The sequence below is a fragment of the Delphinapterus leucas genome, chromosome 15 (genome assembly GCF_059928025.1).
Source record: "Delphinapterus leucas isolate spDelLeu-1000000601 "Yukka" chromosome 15, BTC_Dleu_Yukka2, whole genome shotgun sequence".
NCBI lineage: Eukaryota > Metazoa > Chordata > Mammalia > Artiodactyla > Monodontidae > Delphinapterus > Delphinapterus leucas.
Genome location: NC_143143.1, coordinates 65,267,265 through 65,287,459, shown reverse-complemented (window position 1 = coordinate 65,287,459; position 20,195 = coordinate 65,267,265). Strand labels below are relative to the sequence as shown.

The 20,195-nt window shown below is 35.9% G+C and overlaps 1 protein-coding gene and 1 pseudogene across 6 annotated transcripts in view; one reads left to right on the top strand and one right to left on the bottom strand.

The window, feature by feature from the left end:
• Positions 1–20,195, top strand: part of RBM39 (RNA binding motif protein 39) — a 30,024-nt gene that overhangs the window by 7,086 nt on the left and 2,743 nt on the right. For 2 of the 6 annotated variants that reach the window (XM_022592534.3, XM_089896799.1), the window contains exons 4-13: positions 349–543; positions 3,132–3,197; positions 3,294–3,347; positions 6,399–6,516; positions 7,035–7,187; positions 9,573–9,710; positions 11,988–12,053; positions 14,032–14,236; positions 14,780–14,857; positions 18,583–18,633. In XM_022592534.3, coding sequence (XP_022448242.1) covers positions 349–543; positions 3,132–3,197; positions 3,294–3,347; positions 6,399–6,516; positions 7,035–7,187; positions 9,573–9,710; positions 11,988–12,053; positions 14,032–14,236; positions 14,780–14,857; positions 18,583–18,633 — 1,124 coding nt within the window. The remainder of the gene's footprint in view (positions 1–348; positions 544–3,131; positions 3,198–3,293; positions 3,348–6,398; positions 6,517–7,034; positions 7,188–9,572; positions 9,711–11,987; positions 12,054–14,031; positions 14,237–14,779; positions 14,858–18,582; positions 18,634–20,195) is intronic. The other 4 variants (XM_089896798.1, XM_022592536.3, XM_022592537.3 and 1 more) reach the window with 4 other exon arrangements.
• Positions 9,779–10,693, bottom strand: LOC115803384 (large ribosomal subunit protein P1 pseudogene; annotated as a pseudogene).

Here is a 20,195-nt window from a genome sequence, read left to right as displayed (position 1 = left end):
GCATGCTGTGCAGCATGGCCAAAAAAAAAAAAAAAAATTTAAAAGTTCAGGTTTTGATTTATACCTACCAATAAGTTCTCTCCTTGTTAAAGCTTTAGCTGACTCTCAAGAAAGGTCATTATAGTTCCTCTCACTCAAATGATTCATTGTCAACTGGCTGCTGATTTTCAGTAGTAGAAGGCAAAGGTGGGGTGTTGTTTGCCTTACCTAGGAATTATTTTTCCATAAGTGATTATTATGTATCATTGTATGATAGTAAAAATAGCAAAATATATCTGACCATAAAAGGAAGTATATTTTTTGCATATTCTTAAATCAGCAAGATAATGGTGACTTTTTTCTTCTCAGAAGGAAAAAAAGCAAGAGCAGAAGTCGTAGTCATGAACGAAAAAGAAGCAAAAGTAAGGAACGGAAGCGAAGTAGAGATAGAGAAAGGAAAAAGAGCAAAAGCCGTGAAAGGAAGCGGAGTAGAAGCAAAGAAAGGAGACGGAGCCGTTCAAGAAGTCGAGATCGCAGATTCAGAGGCCGTTACAGAAGTCCTTAGTATGTAACTATAATTATGATCATATTGGTTTGAGAGATTTTTCTGGGTATACAGATAGCAGCGTAACTGGAGTGACTTGAATTGTGGAATTTTATTTTTCTATATGATGAGTTAAAAAGTATTAAATAAGGATTTTGGCATTGAAAAGTCCAGTAGAAATGCATTGTGTGGACAGATACATGTTTGTTTTACTAGGCATGCAGAACATTTTCTGTTACTCCATCTAAAAATATTGCTGTGTGCCAATTCAAACTAAAGCACTAAAGTGCTTTTAATAAAGATTTGATAGTGTAGTGCCAAATATGTGAAAGCTTAAAGGTTTGTGAGCTATCACAGTATCCTTTACTGAACATAAAGTTTTTAAAGCTCGGATACAAATTGCAAATATATATCGTCAGTCAAATATATAGTTAACAGTCTTGTCTGTGTGGCTGTTTTCAGCTGAAATGACAGACCAGTTGTGAATTTAGTGCATGCTTCTTGATAATGATCACACATCTTTGTATTTAAGGTGTTTTAATAGTAAGAACGCACTAAAACTGCTTTTGAAGGTTGAATCACTATGGAAATTCTGATGTGGTTAAACATGTTGGAAATGTTTTCGTTAATAGTAATTTTTAAAAAGCTAAAATGTATTAATGACTTTGGAAAGAGCCTTCTTGCAGCTCTTTAAGCAGTCTAACAATCCCTAGTGATTTATGATGTTCTTTCCTGTTAGTAAATATACTGTTGTAAACTGTGGGATACGTTAAAATTAACAGTTTTAACGTTAAAACTTGAATGGTTTAAGATTGAATTCAAAGACAACAGTCTTGAATCAGAGCCTTGGCTCTTTAAATTGGTTAAACACTCTAAGAAACATTCTTAAGGTTTAGTTTTCTCATCTTTTAAGAAGGAGGTAACCACTGACAGGCTATAATAGTCTTGAATGAGAAGAGAATGTAAATTAGAGCACCCACAATACTGTTACTGATGAAATGTTTTGTTATTATTTGAAGCCAATGAAGTTAGTAATACTTGGAGTTCTGATTCAGGTTTTTCAATAAAAAGGATTCCACTCCTTGTTCTGTAAGGTCCTCTTAGCTGATTATTTTATAAACTTTTTAGCAGCTTAAAAAGGACCACAATGTTATTTTACGTCTGAGTGCTTTATTAGAAAATACTTTGCTTTTTATCCAATTGATCAAAATTTACTGCATTCTTTTTTACCAGAATGAACTAAATGGGGGGAAGGATTGCTTTAATAAATTCTGAATATTATTATCTCTGATCAGTGATGAATACTTGAAGTCAGCCTGTGATTCTGGTCTGACTTAAACTCACTTGGTTCTTATGTTTGGTTTCAGGTGATTTTTAACTACCAAGGCAGTAACTGAAACTTTTATAATTGAAGGGGAAAGGAAATAGCTTATAGACTCTTATTTATCCCGTAAATATATATTCTTAATGATCACTTTTAGTGTGCTTTGCAAAGGACCCATTTAATACAATTTTATTTGGAACTGCTTGGGTGTTATACGTGCACGTAGAGTCCATGAAAACACATCCAAATGTGGATTGAAGACCACTATATATTTTCATTTTGCTACCCATCTGGTAAAGGATAGCAGGATGAGCACTAAGGGACATCTGATCTGACCTTTTAACTTAGTTTGGTCGTTCAAAATAAAAGGGCCATAAACTACTGGGCCATTTTAGAATATTGTAGACTACAGAATAAAGCTTTTTAAAAAGTTACTTTTGTGATCTTTTTCGAAAATACTCCTTTAATATGTCAAGTCCCGAAAAAAGAATTTTCCTGAGGGATTGATGAACTTCCTTCACATCTTTACCATGGACTATTTTGTCGGAAAGAACTGAGGTGTGTGACATGCTACATAGGCTTATATGCAGTCTTGGAGACTTAACTGTTAAATGAAAAAGTTGGAGTTTCATGATTATGGAAAGAATTAGTTCCTTTATATTTTAAAAGAAACTCCTCAAGGGAATTCCCTGGTTAGGACTCTGCATTTTCACTGCCTGGGGCCTGGGTTCAGTCCCTGGTTGAGGAACTAAGATCCCACAAGCCATGCAGTGTGGCCTGAAAAAAAAAAATAAAAAAAGAGTTCCTCAAACAAGAAGACATACATGAACGTTGTATATGTATGTATATATGAGCACATGTATATTCCTTAGGAAGGATCTGCAAAGATGCACACCAGATTGTTAATTATAGTTAGTCCTGGTGTGAGGGAAGTTCAGGATAATTTTCACTTTGTGTCTTTTTTTTTCCCCTAAATCTCAGAAACGTATTCATAAATATGTAGTTAAAGAGAACTAGACTGAAAATTGAGCATTTTCAGAATATTAAAAATCTTGAGGCTGTAACCTTTGGTCTTGGCACCTCTCAGTGGTCCAGGATGGATAACTGTAAGAGCAATTTGCCTGGGATAGAGTTAAGAGAAGAAAAAGTCTCTTTATTTCCTCTTCATAATTGAGGTGGAAAACAAGCAGCCTAAACAATGTTAAACTTGCTGGAGAGCGCATGAACGCGATCTTAGCAAGACCCTAACCCTGTAACTAGTGTAATTTTGTGTTTCCTTTTTAGCTCCGGACCAAAATTTAACAGTGCCATCCGAGGAAAGATTGGGTTGCCTCATAGCATCAAATTAAGGTTTTTAAACATACTTCTGAATTGTTTAAATTGTTTTTCAAGGAACTAACGTGGTGTACTTGTTTGGGTAACTTTTGAAACTTTTTTAACTTGCAGCAGACGACGCTCCCGAAGCAAAAGTCCATTCAGAAAAGACAAGAGCCCAGTGAGGTAACTGTTGTCCCTATTTCTTTTGTTTTGTACTTTTAGCTTTTATAAAGTTTTTACAACTTATGCTACTGCTAAATTTAATGACAAATAGTAATTTGGATCATATTAAATCTTGATTGATTTTGCAGTTCTAGTATTATTAGTTTTTAAAAGATTTATTTTTGGCTGAGTTGGGTCTTCATTGCTGCACGCGGGCTTTCTCTTGTGGGGGCAAGCGGGGGCTACTCTTCGTTGTGGTGCATGGGCTTCTCATCACGGTGGCCTCTCGTTGCGGAGAACGGCCTCTAGGCGTGAGGGCTTCAGTAGTTGTGGCTCACGGGCTCTAGAGCGCAGGCTCAGTAGTTGTGGCGCACGGGCTTAGTTGCTCTGCGGCATGTGGGATCTTCCCGGACCGGGGCACAAACCCGTGTCCCCTGCATCGGCAGGCGGACTCTTAACCACTGCGCCACCAGGGAAGCCCCCAATTCTAGTATTATTAATGTGAATTTCTAAGTTTTCAATAACTTGCATGTGAGAAGAACAGAGCAGAAATTCCCACTTTAACGTGTAGATGTTACATGTGCTTTTATTTCCCTTTTATAGTAGCTAAAAAAAATTTTTTTAAACATCTTTATTGGAGTATAATTGCTTTACAGTGGTGTGTTAGTTTCTGCTTTATAACAAAGTGAATCAGTTACGCGTATACATACGTTCCCATATCTCTTTCCTCTTGCGTCTCCCACCCTCCCTATCCCACCCCTCTATGTGGTCACAAAGCACCGGGCTGATCTCCCTGTGCCACGCAGCTGCCTCCCACTAGCTAGCTATTTTATGTTTGGTAGTGTATATATGTATATGCCACTCTCTCACTTTGTCACAGCTTACCCTTCCCCCTCCCCATATCCTCAGGTCCATTCTGTAGTAGGTCTGTGTCTTTATTCCTGTCTTACCCTTAGGTTCTTTGTGACCTTTTTTTTTTTCCTTTGATTCCATATATATGTGTTAGCATACGGTATTTGTTTTTCTTATTCTGACTTCACTCTGTATGACAGACTCTAGGTCCATCCGCCTCACTACAAATAACTCAATTTCATTTCTTTTTATGGCTGAGTATATTCCATTGTATATATGTGCCACATCTTTATCTATTAATCCGATGATGGACGCTTAGGTTGCTTCCATCTCCTGGCTGTTGTAAATAGAGCTGCAATGAACATTGTGGTACATGACTCTTTTTGAATTATGGTTTTCTCAAGGTATATGCCCAGTAGTGGGATTGTTGGGTCGTATGGTAGTTAATATTTGTAGTTTTTTAAGGAACCTCCATAATGTTTTTCATAGTGGCTGTATCAATTTACGTTCCCACCAGCAGTGCAAGAGTGTTCCCTTTTCTCCACACCCTCTCCAGCATTTATTGTTTCTAGATTTTTTGATGATGGCCATTCTGACCGGTGTGAGGTGATATCTCATTGTAGTTTTGATTTGCATTTCTCTAATGATTAGTGATGTTGAGCATTCTTTCATGTGTTGGCAGTGTGTCTAAAACTTTTTAATGGTAGCTGTAGAAAACTTTAGCCTTGACTCACCTTTGGAGTTAATAAATTTTAAGTTATTGAAATAACTTCTTGTGGGAAAGTAGTTGAAATAGTCATGAGTTTTATCATTTGGCTCCATTACTTGAGAAAAGTATTTAATTTCCAAAATCGTAACCGAGTTGACTTGATTTCAAGTAGTAATATTATGTTTTTGAGTGTTTCTGCGAGGTATTTTCCTCTTAAAAAAAGATAAGACTCATCTATCCAGTCTACCATTTTGGCTCAAGGAATGTTTTGTTAACACGATAGCATTGTTTTTTTACTGATGTTCTGGCTTCCCTTAAAAAGGTACCTTTTAACTTTTGAGTCTATCTTGTTTGACGTATTCTAACCGTAGGATTTAGTGATAGCCTTAATGTTCTTAAAGGCGCTCTTTGTAACAGATACTGAGTTTTTGTTTAATATTTAGTTTTCTTTCATGGGAAAACTCCCGTTTAGTTCTCATTCTTTGGATATAGTCAGCTTTGTACCGCTGTTATACGGTAATAGGTTTAAAATTACTTGCAGATTTCTCAAGGGGATGTAACGTGAGTTTTGTAAAGTTCTTCCGGAGAATGTCCAGAACATGGTTAAGAAAGAGCATGTTTGTGCTTACATTTTTAAGGATTTACTTAGAACCTTAATCTTAGTAGAATTATTTATAATAATGTCAGTAGACAATGTTATTTTTCCTTGACGTTCATTAAGTTAAATTTATCTCTAGTGCTCTTTTACTTTTCTCACATATTTGGGCACTTTTAGTTTCCTCGGTAAATTTAGAAGTGTACACCATCTATTTGTAAGCATGAGTAGATTAAATCCCACTATTGTTATTTGGCTAGATAATCTCTTGCTTTTCATTTTTGACTTGCTAATTGTTCCTGTCTCTGTATTCTATAACCATCAAGTATTTTTTCGGGTATTTGTAGAGTCTTAGTAAGACTGATCTAATTCTGATAAACAGCTGCCTCAGTATTCCATGTATCTCTCTCAGTTTGTGAAAAAAAATTCTTAGAGTCAAATAGTTTTCATCATTTGGGGTTTTACTCTCAAGTTTGTCATTTGTGATTATGAAACTTAATTTTATTTTATGATTTCCTTTTGGGGAAACATCCTTTCTACTAATTTGGACCAGTCCAACATTAGTGTGGACTCAGGGGTTATTACTTGTGACTGTCATTAAACTCTCAGGCTTCTGATTGGCCCTTTATTATCCTGGAGAGAGTACCATTTGTAAGATTGAGAGGCCAGTGGACTTTGGTCCTGATAACGTAAGATACTATCAGAAGAAACATTTAGAAATTATCATCATATTGAAGACATTGAGTCACACTGAATTATTTTATGGACATTTTATATACATCATAGTTAAAGTGGGCTTGGGAGTAGTGACAAACTGGTTTCAGGAAAGTTTATTCTGTTTACTGAAAATGTGCATTAAGAGTTATTTTAAAAGAATAAGTTATAAAGTTAATTCTATATTCTTTACCCCTGTTAGGGAGCCTATTGATAATCTGACTCCTGAGGAAAGAGATGCAAGGACCGTTTTCTGCATGCAGCTGGCAGCAAGAATTCGGCCAAGGGATTTGGAAGAGTTTTTCTCCACAGTAGGAAAGGTAATCTAAGCCTATTTACAGAGCTAATTTAAGTAGAAACTGCAAACAACATTTTAGCAATTGTCAGTGTGACAGATAAAATTAGAAAATATCTAAATACATTTTTTTGTTTGGTGGAATTTAGTTAGGGAATTTTTTTTTTTTTAAATATTTATTTATTTGGCTGCATCGGGTCTTAATTGCGGCATGCAAACTCTTAGTTGTGGCATGTGGGATCTAGTTCCCTGACCAGGGATCTAACCCGGCCCCCTGCATTGGAAGTGGAGAATCTTAGCCACTGGACGAAGTCCAGGGAATTTATTTTTGATACCATTTCTTTTTGCCTCACTTGGAAGTTAATAGTGTTGGAATTGATGTATGTTGATAAATGAATTGGGCCTACAAATTTACCTATTTAAAAAAATCTTTTTAATGGCTTGCTTTGCAATATCATTAATATGCCTCCTATCTTTTGAAATTATTATACTTACTGTGAATGGTTGCACAAACAGAACCTAAAGTGTGTGTTTTCTTTTTAGGTTCGAGATGTGAGGATGATTTCTGATAGAAATTCAAGACGTTCCAAAGGAATTGCTTATGTGGAATTTGTCGATGTTAGCTCAGTGCCTCTAGCAATAGGATTAACTGGCCAGCGGGTTTTAGGAGTGCCAATCATAGTACAAGCGTCACAGGTAACTTTTTTCTTGGTTAAGAATTTGATCATTGGTAGTGTTAGAAACTTGTTTTTTAGAGTTGTGTTGTAACGCCTTGAGCCTTACACAATCACCACTTCCTACCGTAAGTCAGATGTTCTCAGGGTAGCTTTTTTTAAAAAAATTTGCCTTGATTTCTTTGATAATTTTGTATTCTTAATAACATCCTGTTCCATTTTAGTGTAAGTTGTAAATACCTATTTCATGGAAAAGACTTGGGAACTTGTTCTAGAATTTTACTGATTTGTGATGACTTCTTATTTGGGGATAGAAGCATCTAAGAACATGTTTTCCCCTTCTGATCTTTTAAATGGAATGGTTTTGACATTTTTAGTAAATTTAATATTTTCACTGTTTTAAAATACATACTTGCGAAAGATTTTATATAATGTTAAGAATAGTTTGAACAGCTAGCTGTTAGTTCTAGCATTTCTTGAAAGTAAGGTGTTTCAGACTAATTTGGAGAATGTTTTGCAAGATAATCCAAATTATGATTTAATTCCTCTTTGCTGATGCTCCACAATAAATGAGTGTTGCCTTTGTAAAAATGAAATTAGTGTTAATATTTTAGTTCATTTAGGTATGGAAAAATTGGGATATATCATTCTACTGAGTATATGTATATATATTTTTTTGTGGTACGCGGGCCTCTCACTGTTGTGGCCTCTCTGGTTGCGGAGCACAGACTCCAGACGCGCAGGCTCAGCGGCCATGGCTCATGGGCCCAGCCGCTCCGCGGCATGTGGGATCTTCCCGGACCGGGGCACGAACCCGTGTGCCCTGCATTGGCTCTCGACCACTGCGCCACCAGGGAAGCCCCTTTATTGAGTATATTAACGTGAAAGTATTTTTTTGATTTTTCATCAGTACCTTTTTGTACTAAGAAGCAAGTTGATTTCTGTGACTACCTGATAACTTAGATTTTTTAAATGGAGAATATAGGATTTAAAGAATTTATTTTTGGCCTTGCCGAGCGGCTTGTGGGATCTTAGTTCCCCCACAAGGGGTTGAACCGGGCCATGGCAGTGGCAAAAGTGCCGAGTTCTAACCACTGGACTGCCAAGGAATTCCTGAGGATTTAAAGAATATTTTTTGAGCGATACAAAATAACAGTTGCTATGTTCGTTCCTTTTCAAACCCCTGAAACAAATACTCCTCATAACTCCTGAAAAATCTGGTTACTCATCAAGCTTTTACATCATTTTGTAGTTAGGCACAAAATTTGTAACCAGATCTTAAGTGAAATTCCAGTTTCACTGTTAAGCTGTAACTGTGGTCAGATTACTACCTTCTATCTCTAGAAGACGATGTGGTAGGTCCTACATAGTGTTGTAGCAGTATGTAATATTGGGTACTTATCATTTGGTTATATGTCACAGTAAGAAAAGAATTGTTAGGAAGCAGGCTGGGGGGAATCATTGCTCAATTCATTTCCCATGATGGAGGACAAACCTAATAGTGTGTACGTTGGCCTGGCAAAGGGCTCAGAAGAATCACATTGATAAATGAGATTTTGAATTCATTTAACTTTAACCTCCTATTATGCCCCAGTTTGTTAAAGGAGTTTGTGTTAGAATATAAATTGACAACTGTTTCCTTTGAGAAGTACTTGGTATGGGAAAAAATGACTGCTGAACTGAATGGTTTACTTAGTTTGATTTATATTGATGTTAGTCCTTTTAAGATGGACAGCCAGTTGGTGTACTGTACGTTGAGTAACAGTGATATTGAGAGCACATGAATAATGAGTGTATTTAACACTTCCAGGAGATAATCTTATATTTCCACATTTGGCATATCTGTTACCAGGATGCTGCTTTAGACTGGCATAATGTAGGGTTTTTTAAAATTTTTAAAAAAATTTTATTATTTAATTTTGGCTGCATTGGGTCTTTGTTGCTGTGTGCAGGCTTTCTCTAGTTGCAGTGAGTGGAGGCTACTCTTGGTTGTGGTGCGCGGGCTTCTCATTGCAGTGGGTTCTCTTGTTGCGGAGCACAGGCTCTAGGTGCTCCGGCTTCAGTAGTTGTGGCACATGGGCTCAGTAGTTATGGCTCGCAGGCTCTAGAGCACAGGCTCAGTAGTTGTGGCGCATGGGCTTAGCTGCTCCGTGGCATGTGGGATCTTCCTGGACCAGGGCTCGAACCCGTGTCCCCTGCATTGGCAAGCATATTCTTAACCACTGCGCCACCAGGGAAGTCCCCAATATTCTTTTATGTATGACTTACACTTAGCATAATTTGATATCAGTTGTCATTAAGCAAACCTAAGGTATGAGTGGGATTTGCTACTCTGCTCAAAATGGTATTTATTCATTCTTAAGTGGATGTGTGATGTGCCTTATGTGTTGTCTTAACTAACTTGTAGGCAGAAAAAAACAGAGCTGCAGCAATGGCAAACAATCTACAAAAGGGAAGTGCTGGACCTATGAGGCTCTATGTGGGCTCGTTACACTTTAACATTACTGAAGATATGCTTCGGGGGATCTTTGAGCCTTTTGGAAGGGTAAGTCCCAAGTTTTTTAGTGGATCCTAAATCTTGAAACAAATGTAACTGCACAATAATTTATTTGCTTTGTCATGTTTCTAAGAGATTAATGTTAGGATTGGAGTGGTTCTATAAAGTTTTTGAGACAACTTAGATCAAGATAGTTTCCCTGAAGATAGCATTTGAAGACAGAACCTGTCAACATTTGTAATGCTACAGTGCAATGCATAGTATTAGCTTCAATTATTAAAAAATCGACCTGAATGATAAAATGCACTGTGCATTGGAGCAAGAGATTTTTTTTTTCTTGGTTTGTTTCTTAGGATAGTATTTCTTACTGAAAATTTAAGGGTATATAAGCTTCTCTGTACTTAATATGTAAGGAATTAGAATTAGACTATTTATGCCCATTTAGTCCTCTTTTTTTTTTTTTTAAAGAACTCAGCTTTTTATTGAACGTGCTACTAAAGAGGTTTAATCAAAAGGACCAAAGCTCATGTCATCATCAGACTCTTCAGATTTCTCTTTCTTTGCTTCTACTTTCTTCTCCTCAGCTGGGGCAGCAGTGGTGGAGGGGACAGGACCTCCTGCTGGTGTAGCACCAGCTGCTGGGGCAGGTCCACCTGCCCCCACATTGCAGATGAGGCTCGCGATGTTGACATTGGCCAAAGCCTTTGCAAACAAGCCTGGCCAGAAAGGTTCAACATTTACACCGGCTGCTTTAATGAGGGCATTGATCCGTGACTGTCACCTCATTGTCGTGTAGGATGAGGGCCGAGTAGATGCAGGCGAGCTCCGAGATGGTGCGGGCAAGGGCTAGGCAGGGTCTGCCGGGCGCGGTGCTAGTTGCCAGATGAAGTGAGGGCCTCACCCCAACGCGGCCTTAGCTTCCTCGGAAGGACCGAGCACCTTAGCAGAAGCTGAGGAAAAGGTTTTTCTTTTTTTTTTTTTAATTGAGATAAAATTGATACAGCATTGTCTAAGCTTAAGGTGTACGACATAGTGATTAAACTTACATGCATCATGAAATTATTACAATAGGTTTAATGAACATCTGTCATCTTATACAGATACAACATTAAAGAAATAGATAACACATTTTTTTCCTTTGTGACGAGAACGTTTAGGATTTACTCTTGAGCCTTAATTTATGGTATACAGCAGTGTAATAATACATTACATCCCTAGTACTGATTTATAACTGGAAGTTTGTACCTTTAGACTACTTTCATCTAACTCTTCCCTCCACCCTCTACCCCCGACCCCTCACCTCTCTGTTAGCCACAAATCTGATCTTTTTTTCCATGAGTCTGTTTTTGAAGTACAGTTGAATTGCAACATTAATAGTCCCTGCTACACAACATAGTGACTTGATATTTTTATGCATTTTTTCCAAAAGAATCACCAGGGTAAGTCTAATTCTCCTCATTTTAGAAGAGATGTTAGAATAAATGTTACTAGTAGGCTGTGCTCTGGTTTAAAAAATTCATTGTGTGGCCATGAATAAAAATCTTGGTTCCTGTCGTACCTCGTCCACTACTTAATCTTTATGGCCCTTGGATATACATTTCGTTGTTTTCTTTCACTACCCCACTCAACCCCTTTGTTAAACTGTTTTATGTGTCAATAATGATAAAGTTGGGGTGTTGAATTTTGTGGGTGCTTTATATTTATTGGAAATATACACATATTAATGGTGCACAAATCATAATTGTATGAGTTGGTCAGTCATTACAAAATGAATACGTTCCTGAAACAACCAGAACATGAAATATAATATGTGGGTGCTGTTTTTTAATTGTTCATGCTTCCTTTGTATGACCGAGTTTGTTGGGATATTGTGATGTAGTAAATACAGTTCCCTCAGTTAAGGTGAACAATCATTGCTTTGTAGCATATTCACAGTGTTGTGCAACCATCAGCCACATCCCATTGTTGTTTTTAGTTATTCCAACATTTCAGGCAATTTATTGTGTCTGGCATAATTGAGAATTAACATTTGGTGTATTTTAGCAAAGGGGAAGAAAAAAGGTTGATTTTGTTTTTAACATTGTATTCTGCAAAGGATTTCAGATTTTTAGTGGGTTTTGATGCAAAAGACTCCCCAGTGCATAACTTCGTGTTTAGGAAGTTCCTCAGCCTCTAGAAAGAAGATTTTTTGGGTATGAGGGATTGTGATATGTTTTCTATTATGTTTTAGGGGGAGCCATTTTAAAATCATGTTTCAAGGGGTAAAATACTTTTGCCCCCCCATTTTTCATTTATATAAATAATAATTGTGGTTTTCATTTTTAGATTGAAAGTATCCAGCTCATGATGGATAGTGAAACAGGTCGATCCAAGGGGTATGGATTTATTACGGTAAGCAATTAACCATGATTAACATGACTTAAAAGTTTTTGATTTGAATAGCGTAGTGTAAAGCTTTATTGGTTATTGATAGTGGGGAAGGAGGTAAGGTTAATATTTTCAAGTGGTTTAACTTATTTTGCTGTTAGTAGCCAATTCTTAGTAGCTAAAGGTGTCCACCAAATGTGAAACTTACAGCAGTTTGCTATCATTCTGTTTATGGTCAGTTTGGTTAGCCAACTGTTCATGTAATTGAAGTCATTCACTCCTTTAGGATTTCTTCAGTCTCTTTTGTGACACAGGATGTTAGTTGCATAAAGGTCTCTTGGAATTCTCTTACTTTTTATATGGACACGTCGGACAACCATGACCAGGATTGCCTTATTAAAAGCGCTTGTAGCTGACCGTTGAAGCCCAGTGCCTGAATAGGGTATGAAGTGGCAGCTTGGAATAATTGTGAATGGAGGTGCCCTTTTAAAAGTAAACTGTTTATATATTAATGTTCATGATGCAATCCAATTACATGAGAACAGTTTTTCAAATTATTTTTTAACCTTGGAAAGTGCTGGAAACACATTTTTAGTTTAAAATACAGATAGTTGTCACCACTGCTGCCATTATACACAAAAAATTTTAAAAATACAGAGATCCCAGATTTTATCAAGAAATTACAATTGTGTCTTATAACCAAATTTAAATAAAACTGAAACCTATTCTGTAGTGATAATACGTTCCACTGTTCAGTGGGATTTTATCTATCTCAGTGTGTGTTGGTGAAAAGAAAAAAGTTATAAAACACCAACATGCTGATTTGTTACTAGTAACATTAGCATGATCTCCCCCTCCCCCCAAAAAAAGGTGTTCAAGGGATTTTACATGCAACTTACAAATATTTCCTCCTACTACTGTCTAAAGTATTTAGTGTTCTATGTGCTAGATTTAGTGCTTGAATATTTGCTCACTGGCCTGGCCATATTTTCACTAGAACACTACTAAATGTCATGTAAACAATGAAGACATTTTGCAAAGCATTTTAATTTTTTAACAAAAATCAAGTATGAACTATTTCCTATGGCTTACTGATTTGTATGCAAAGCTAGATTATGTAGGGACTTTCCTGGTGGTCCAGTGGCTAAGACTCCGAGCTCCCAATGCAGGGGCCCCGGGGTTTGATCCCTGGTCAGGGAACTAGATCCCGCATGCCACAACTAAGGGTTCGCATACTACAACCAAGCTCCTGCATGTGGCAACGAAGATCCCGCCTACCACAACTAAGGCTTGGTGCAGTCAAATAAATAAAGAAATATATTTTTTAAAGCAAGATCATGTAAATGTTGTGTGTGTAAATGTTTTTATATTTTGTAACTACTATCTGTAATTGTTCCCATCTCAATAATGGAAAAAAAATATTTTTAAACAATTCAACATTCTGATGAAAGATGAAGCTGTGGAATTAGAATATAGCCCGTTCTTCCATTATATTAAGACCAGATTGTGTGAATTAAAGTTTTATTGTGTCTGCATCCTGAAATTAAGACTAATACTTAACTGGCAATAAAACAATGACTCCGAATTTTGTATTAAAAATTAAGTTTTGTATTAAAAACCTGAGTTGAACTTTTAATTTTCCTGAATAGTGTACTTTTAAGAGAGAAAAGAAGCAACATTTTAATTTATTCCAGCATATTAAAAAGGGTTTTGATGTTTGAAAAACTACTTTTCACATTTTGTTACTGAGATTCTTTATTCCCAAAGACAGGTGTCATTACTTGATAATGTCTTGCCCTTTAAACCACCACATTAATAAATGTAATATGCGTAAACTTTGGTGGTCTGATAATTTAGGTTATATTACTTATAGCTTGAACTTGTTACTTTATCATCCTTGCAGATGTAATTATTGAATATACTAGCTTTAATAAGTAAGGGTTTCTTTACCTTGCATATGTAAATAATTGCTGGACTTTTTATCCCCCTCTCAATTGTATAGTTTTCTGATTCAGAATGTGCCAAGAAAGCTTTGGAACAACTTAATGGATTTGAGCTAGCAGGAAGGCCGATGAAAGTTGGTCATGTTACTGAACGTACTGATGCTTCCAGTGCTAGCTCATTTTTGGACAGTGATGAACTGGAAAGGACTGGAATTGACTTGGGAACAACTGGTCGTCTCCAGTTAATGGCTAGGCTCGCAGAGGGTAAGTTTATCCTAGTGTTGTGAATGATTTGTTGATACCGTAATGAGAAAGGTAACCATGCAGACAAATAAATGGAAAATTATTTTTTCTTATTTTGGGGTTGACTGTTATCCTTGGGCGGCACATGCGGTTTCATAGGTGAAATTCATTGCCTTAATTATAATGGAATCTACTTTATGATGATGCTTTTTGAGTACCACAGCATATGTTACAGGATTTCTTTTGCTTTCTATTATATCCTCATACTTCAGAATAAATTGAGTTGCAGTGCTTAATACTATGTCCTGCCTGTACAGTTGGCCTCCCATATCTGTGAGTTCTGCATCTGAGTACGGAGGGCAGACTTTATCACGCCACTTTATATGAGGGACTTGAGCATTTGTGGATTTTGATATCCGAGGAGATCCTGGAAATAATCTCACCTGCCCTGCTACCAAAGACCACTGTAATTTGTTTTAATGAAGTGACTTTTGTATTAAGCAACCAGAAAACTAGGATTTTCCCACTCTTAAAGCAGGGACGTTAAGACCTATTCTTTTACAGGTACAGGCTTGCAGATCCCACCAGCAGCACAGCAGGCTTTGCAAATGAGTGGCTCTCTGGCATTTGGTGCTGTGGCAGGTAGGAATTGAATCTTTTCTATTTGAAATCATTGTTTTTTCACCTAATTCGAAAATTTGCCAAATTTTTGCATTTAAAAGGACTTACTGAGAATTCAATTCATCAAGTACTTTTAACTTACAGATTTCAAGAGTTCATGTAAGGAAGTGGTGATACAGGACATAATTATCCACTCATAATAAACTGTCAGGGTATTTTTGAACCCTGCATACCAATTTTTAGTTGAAATTGCTGTTGTATTTTGGGTTTGTTTTGATTGATTGATTGATTGATTCTTTTGGCTGCATCAGGTTTTAGTTGCAACATACGGGATCTTTTGTTGCAGCACGTGGGCTCCTCTCTAGTTGTGGCATGCGGGTTTTCTCTCTAGTTGTGGTGTGCAGGTGTCAGGGTGTGTGGGCTCTGTAGCTTGCAGCATGCGAGCTCAGTAGTTGAGGCGCGTGGGCTTAGTTGCCACGTGGCATGTGGGATCTTAGTTCCCTGACTAGGGATCTAACCCGTGTCCCCTGCACTAAAAGGCGGATTCTTTTATCATTGGACCACCAGGGAAGTCCCCGTACGTTGTTAAGTCTTTTTAAATGTGTCACTTTTATTGAAGACCAAAAAGTTTATATTGTTTCAAAGGAAAAATAGTCTTTGTAATATTTTTGTTTGGAAAGCTACCAGAGGCCTTTGAATCAAGCTTTATTTAAAATAATTACAGTGTTAAGAGTGCAGAGAATACTGCTTTCCTAATTAGAACATACTACAGTTGATCCTTGAACAACATGCGTTTGAACTGCAAGGGTTTACTTATACACATGGATTTTTTTCAGTTGTAAATACCACATGGTTAAATCCATGAATTTGGAAGGACTAAGGATATAGAGGGTCTACTATAAGTTACATATGGGTTTTCAACTGCTCAGATGGTTGGTGTCCCTAATCCCCAAGTTGTTCAAAGGTCAACTGTATTTTGAGATTTTGAGTTATAGAATGAAGTGCCTGGAGAGGTGAGGAAAAGAGGGAGAGAATTGATAGTTTCTTACAATTATGTAACAATGGGTTTAGTTTATGAACCACATTGTTTTCTTCTCTTTTGTGGCTCAGGTACTTGAAATTAACCCAAATCTATGAGCTAGGATAGTATTAAGTTTTGAGATGTTGAAGTCTTGCTTTTAGAATATCTGAGAAGAACCGTTTGTAGTTTGTACTTTAGATGACAAGAAACACTAACCCAAGAAAGTATGGCAATATAAGATCATGGTACTGCATCTGAATATATAAAAAGTTCTGTGTGGTTGCTTCATGATTTCCTTTTCAATTGAAAAGCCATTAATTAACAGAGAGGATCGTTTTTGCATCTGCATTATTCTTTATAGGGGGCACTTCTGTGTTTTCCTTTTTTTAGTGAATATTTTAAAGTTTGTGAGTACTTTAGGGTCTTGTGCTTCCTTTCAAACTGATATATTTTGAAATCTGATGGGTAGTTTTTTAAAATTACTGACAATCATGTTAGTGTATTCATATGAGAAGGACAGTTATAACTATTAATGCATTTCTGTATTTATGAATAAATTATTGTTTTGATTTAAACAAGTATTAGACATTTAATTTCTTTGCAGTGAACACGTAGTCATAGAATGTCACATACTGTAATTGAAGATACTAAAGGAAACCCATCACTTCAGAAATATATCCTAGTCTCTGGTTTGACAGTTACTATTTTACCTGAAAACTGTATCCGTGTATTGCTTCCCATTGTTAGGTCATTCTTTCAATAATTTAGAAAAATGCTAGTGTTTACCATATTCTAGATATTTCACTAGAGGCTGGTGCCTTTAGGGATTTAATACAAATACATATGATTCATTTCTAAACAATCTTCTGTTATATCCTGGCTGCTGTATCAAATATGTTGATTTGGTTTGTAAACAATATCTTCGCCTGTAGTTTTTCAGTGTTAGACATTATTACTTCCCTAAGCCATTATTTCTCTTACGATGAATGAAGAATGACTATACTTCCCTGGGCACACTTAACTGGGTAGTTTATATTAAGGCTGAAACTTCTAAATGTCCATGGATTGCTTAAAATAGCCATTTAGTTAACTATTTGTTAGTTATACTCCCCCTTTTTAGTGTTGATAGATGATTTTAAAGTTTCGTACTGTTTTCTTAAAACTTCCAGTAAATTGCTATTACTACTGAATTAATAATCAGCACTCTATTCTAAGGTAAATATTTACATAACTGGGTATTTTTCTTCTGTCGTTAAAACCTTACATATTCCTTGTTAAAATAAGATAAGTCGCTGAGTGTTGATGTCAATATTTGAGGCCCTTGTTGCCGAAGTTCTTAAAAGTTGTTTTTTGAAACCAAGAGTGGCCTATCACTATATCCACATGTCTTTATTCTGGAAGTTTAACGGGTCTTTTCTAAGATAAGTTAGTTCTTATCTGTATGAAACCCATGCTTTGTTTCCTAATCTGTTAACAAATGACCTGAAGAACCATTTTTGAAATTTTGATTTATATACACTTAATATAGCATGGATTTCTGATACCTATACATTTTTTCCCATTTTAGGGAAAAAAAGACAAATTGCTTTATAATTTAAAGTTTATTGACAATGTTCCTATGGTCATATCTTCAAGTTCCTTCAGTATACACCAGTTACATTTCTTCAACTCCCTGGGATGCCAGTTTTGAGCACCTAGGACCCAGGTATTCTTACATCCCCATGTGACTTGGGCTGCAGATCCCTTTTCATTTTTGCCTATGTTTTATGATCATTTTGTATACTCAACAAGAAGCCCAAATGGTAATAAAGTATTGCAGTTGGATCACGTGTTACTGAAAATAAGGTTACTGAATTCAAACAATTTCTGTGTTGTATATATCTATAGTTTTTAAACTTCAAGATACCTTTGGATACTGTGACATTTTCTTCACTTTTCACACTTGCTGCTGCTTTCACTTGATGGCAGCTTTCTCTTAATTGGCCTTCTCATGTAGAATTTTAATGATTATATGAGAAAATATATTGGTAGAAATCACCATTCTGTTTATTTTTAATACAGACTAGATGGTTAGATTTTTCTTGTACTACATATAGTAAATCTGATTAGATTTCATTCCTGCCTCATTAAATTTCCAGAATAGGCCAGGAAATCAGACCTAATAAAACTACCACCTTCTGGGCTGGACATGACAACTTAAAAGAACTTAAATAATATATACATATGGTTAGAATGGGGTTTTTCACTACTTAATCGGTAGATTATTGAAAGTGTTTGACGTGTACTGTTGCAGTATTGACTCTTTCACCATAAACTTCTAAAGTTTAAAATGCTTACTGACACTGATAGAACAATAAATAGTTGAATATCCCAAGTACTTGGAATTGAATTCTCAAGATCAGGGTTTTCATGCATTTTTCTGACCGGTGTGCTTCCCTTTCCCCATTTCCCATTATTCCCATGTGAAGAGTAGTATAGTGGAATGCCTTTGAGATGTGGAAGAGTTCTAGGAATAGGAATAGAGAGGCATACGTTTCCTAGGATAGGAGGAAAGAAAAAGGCCCCACAGCCTTGTCAATGAGGAATGGGGAAGGAGGTTTGGCTGCCAGGTTTTACTATAAGTTCATTTTGATAAACCCTGCTACCATAGTCCTCTTTTATTAATGCTTTCCTGACATTTACCCTGTTAGTTGAGGCTCTTCATTGTTCCTGCACTGAGCTGTAGAATTCTCTTTTGTTATAGATTTGCAAACAAGACTTTCCCAACAGACTGAAGGTGAGTTGAGTTTTTTATTTGTTTTTGAAGTGGATGTTAATGTAGCAGGACATAGTTGTGTATATATATTTTATCATAATTATTACTGTAGTTTGTATTTTGGGCCCAGTTTTGTCAGAATGACATACAGTGTCATTAACAGTAAGCCAGAAGGCCTAATCCAAGTCATTACAATTACATGAATAAAGATGATAAATGTCCATGCTTTTTTTGCTTATAGCTTGCTTAGAATTATTTTCAACTTTGTATGCCTATCTTTGTGTTCTGATTGTACATTTTATATAGATGTCAGAAAATGAAACTTGTCATTTTGGTAGACAAATCTTTTAGAACATGGAGTCTGTGAACTTAATATAAGGTTAGGAAGAACTAACTCCAGTGATTTGTGTAAGCAGTACCAAGCAATGAGATTATCCAGAACTAAATTGCATGCAGATTTCAGAGATTGTGAAACAATTTATAAAATAGGCTATTTTCTTAGTTTTCAATTATCAAGTAAATCTCTGCCACTTAATACAGCATTTTGTTGCAGTAATTTACAGGATATACTTAAAGTCGTTTAGGTAAATGATTCTGTATGAAAAAGGTCTTTTCTTGTTCCTTGATAGTCAGGAATTAAATGTGTATCTTAATTTTTTCAGCAAAAGAGACAATTGTACTCAATCTTTTTTTTTTTCCTAACAGATTTTTAAAAGTAGAACTGGTGGATTTTCCTCTTAGTTATATTTCTATGCTGAATTCATTGTGTTCTGCATTCATCTAGGTTGAGCTGGAATATTTCCATGATACATTTTCTAATATTTTTCAGTATTCATAGCATACAGTGACCTTCTAGTGTTTTTTCCAAGCATACTTCATTCCATTTGTTTATGATAAAGGTACACAGTGGGCTTCGTTTTTTTATTGTAATATGAGCACACTTGCATCTTTAACTTTCTTCAATAGAATTTGACGTTAGTTATCTTAGCATTTTTATTTTCATACAAAGTTTTATGAACGACAAATACTTGTTTATTGAAGTAAACTATAAAGAAGCAAAAAGCACTTGTTACTCTATCAGAAACTATCTTTTTTATGATGTATTTCATGCACAGCCCTAGTTTTTATTCAGTGGAATGTTTCTTATACTTAGGTTATTGTTCATTTTAATTACCATAATTTCTAATGCACTGTTTTATCCATAGCTTTGTTTATTATTGTTATGTATTGGAATGAAATTTGGTCAAATATTATGATTACGGTGAGTTCTGTAACAGCTACTGGTAATGTTTTCTAAGCCACATAAAAGCAATGGAGCAACTGTCTTGGAAAATGCACTTCAAACTTAAAACCAACATTGGTTTAAATTTGCTCCTAAGTATTAGTGTCCAGTAGTTTTTTATTTTTAACAATGACTATTATAGATACATATTACTCTTCTTAGTGTTTTCTCCTGCTAGAACAGACCTAATCATTTTAAAAATATTAATTTGATGTTGTAGTAGGTTTTATAGTCCTAAGATGTTAAATCTTAAATACTTGGATGGTTTTATGTATATTATTTTTAAAACTTCATCCTTTTA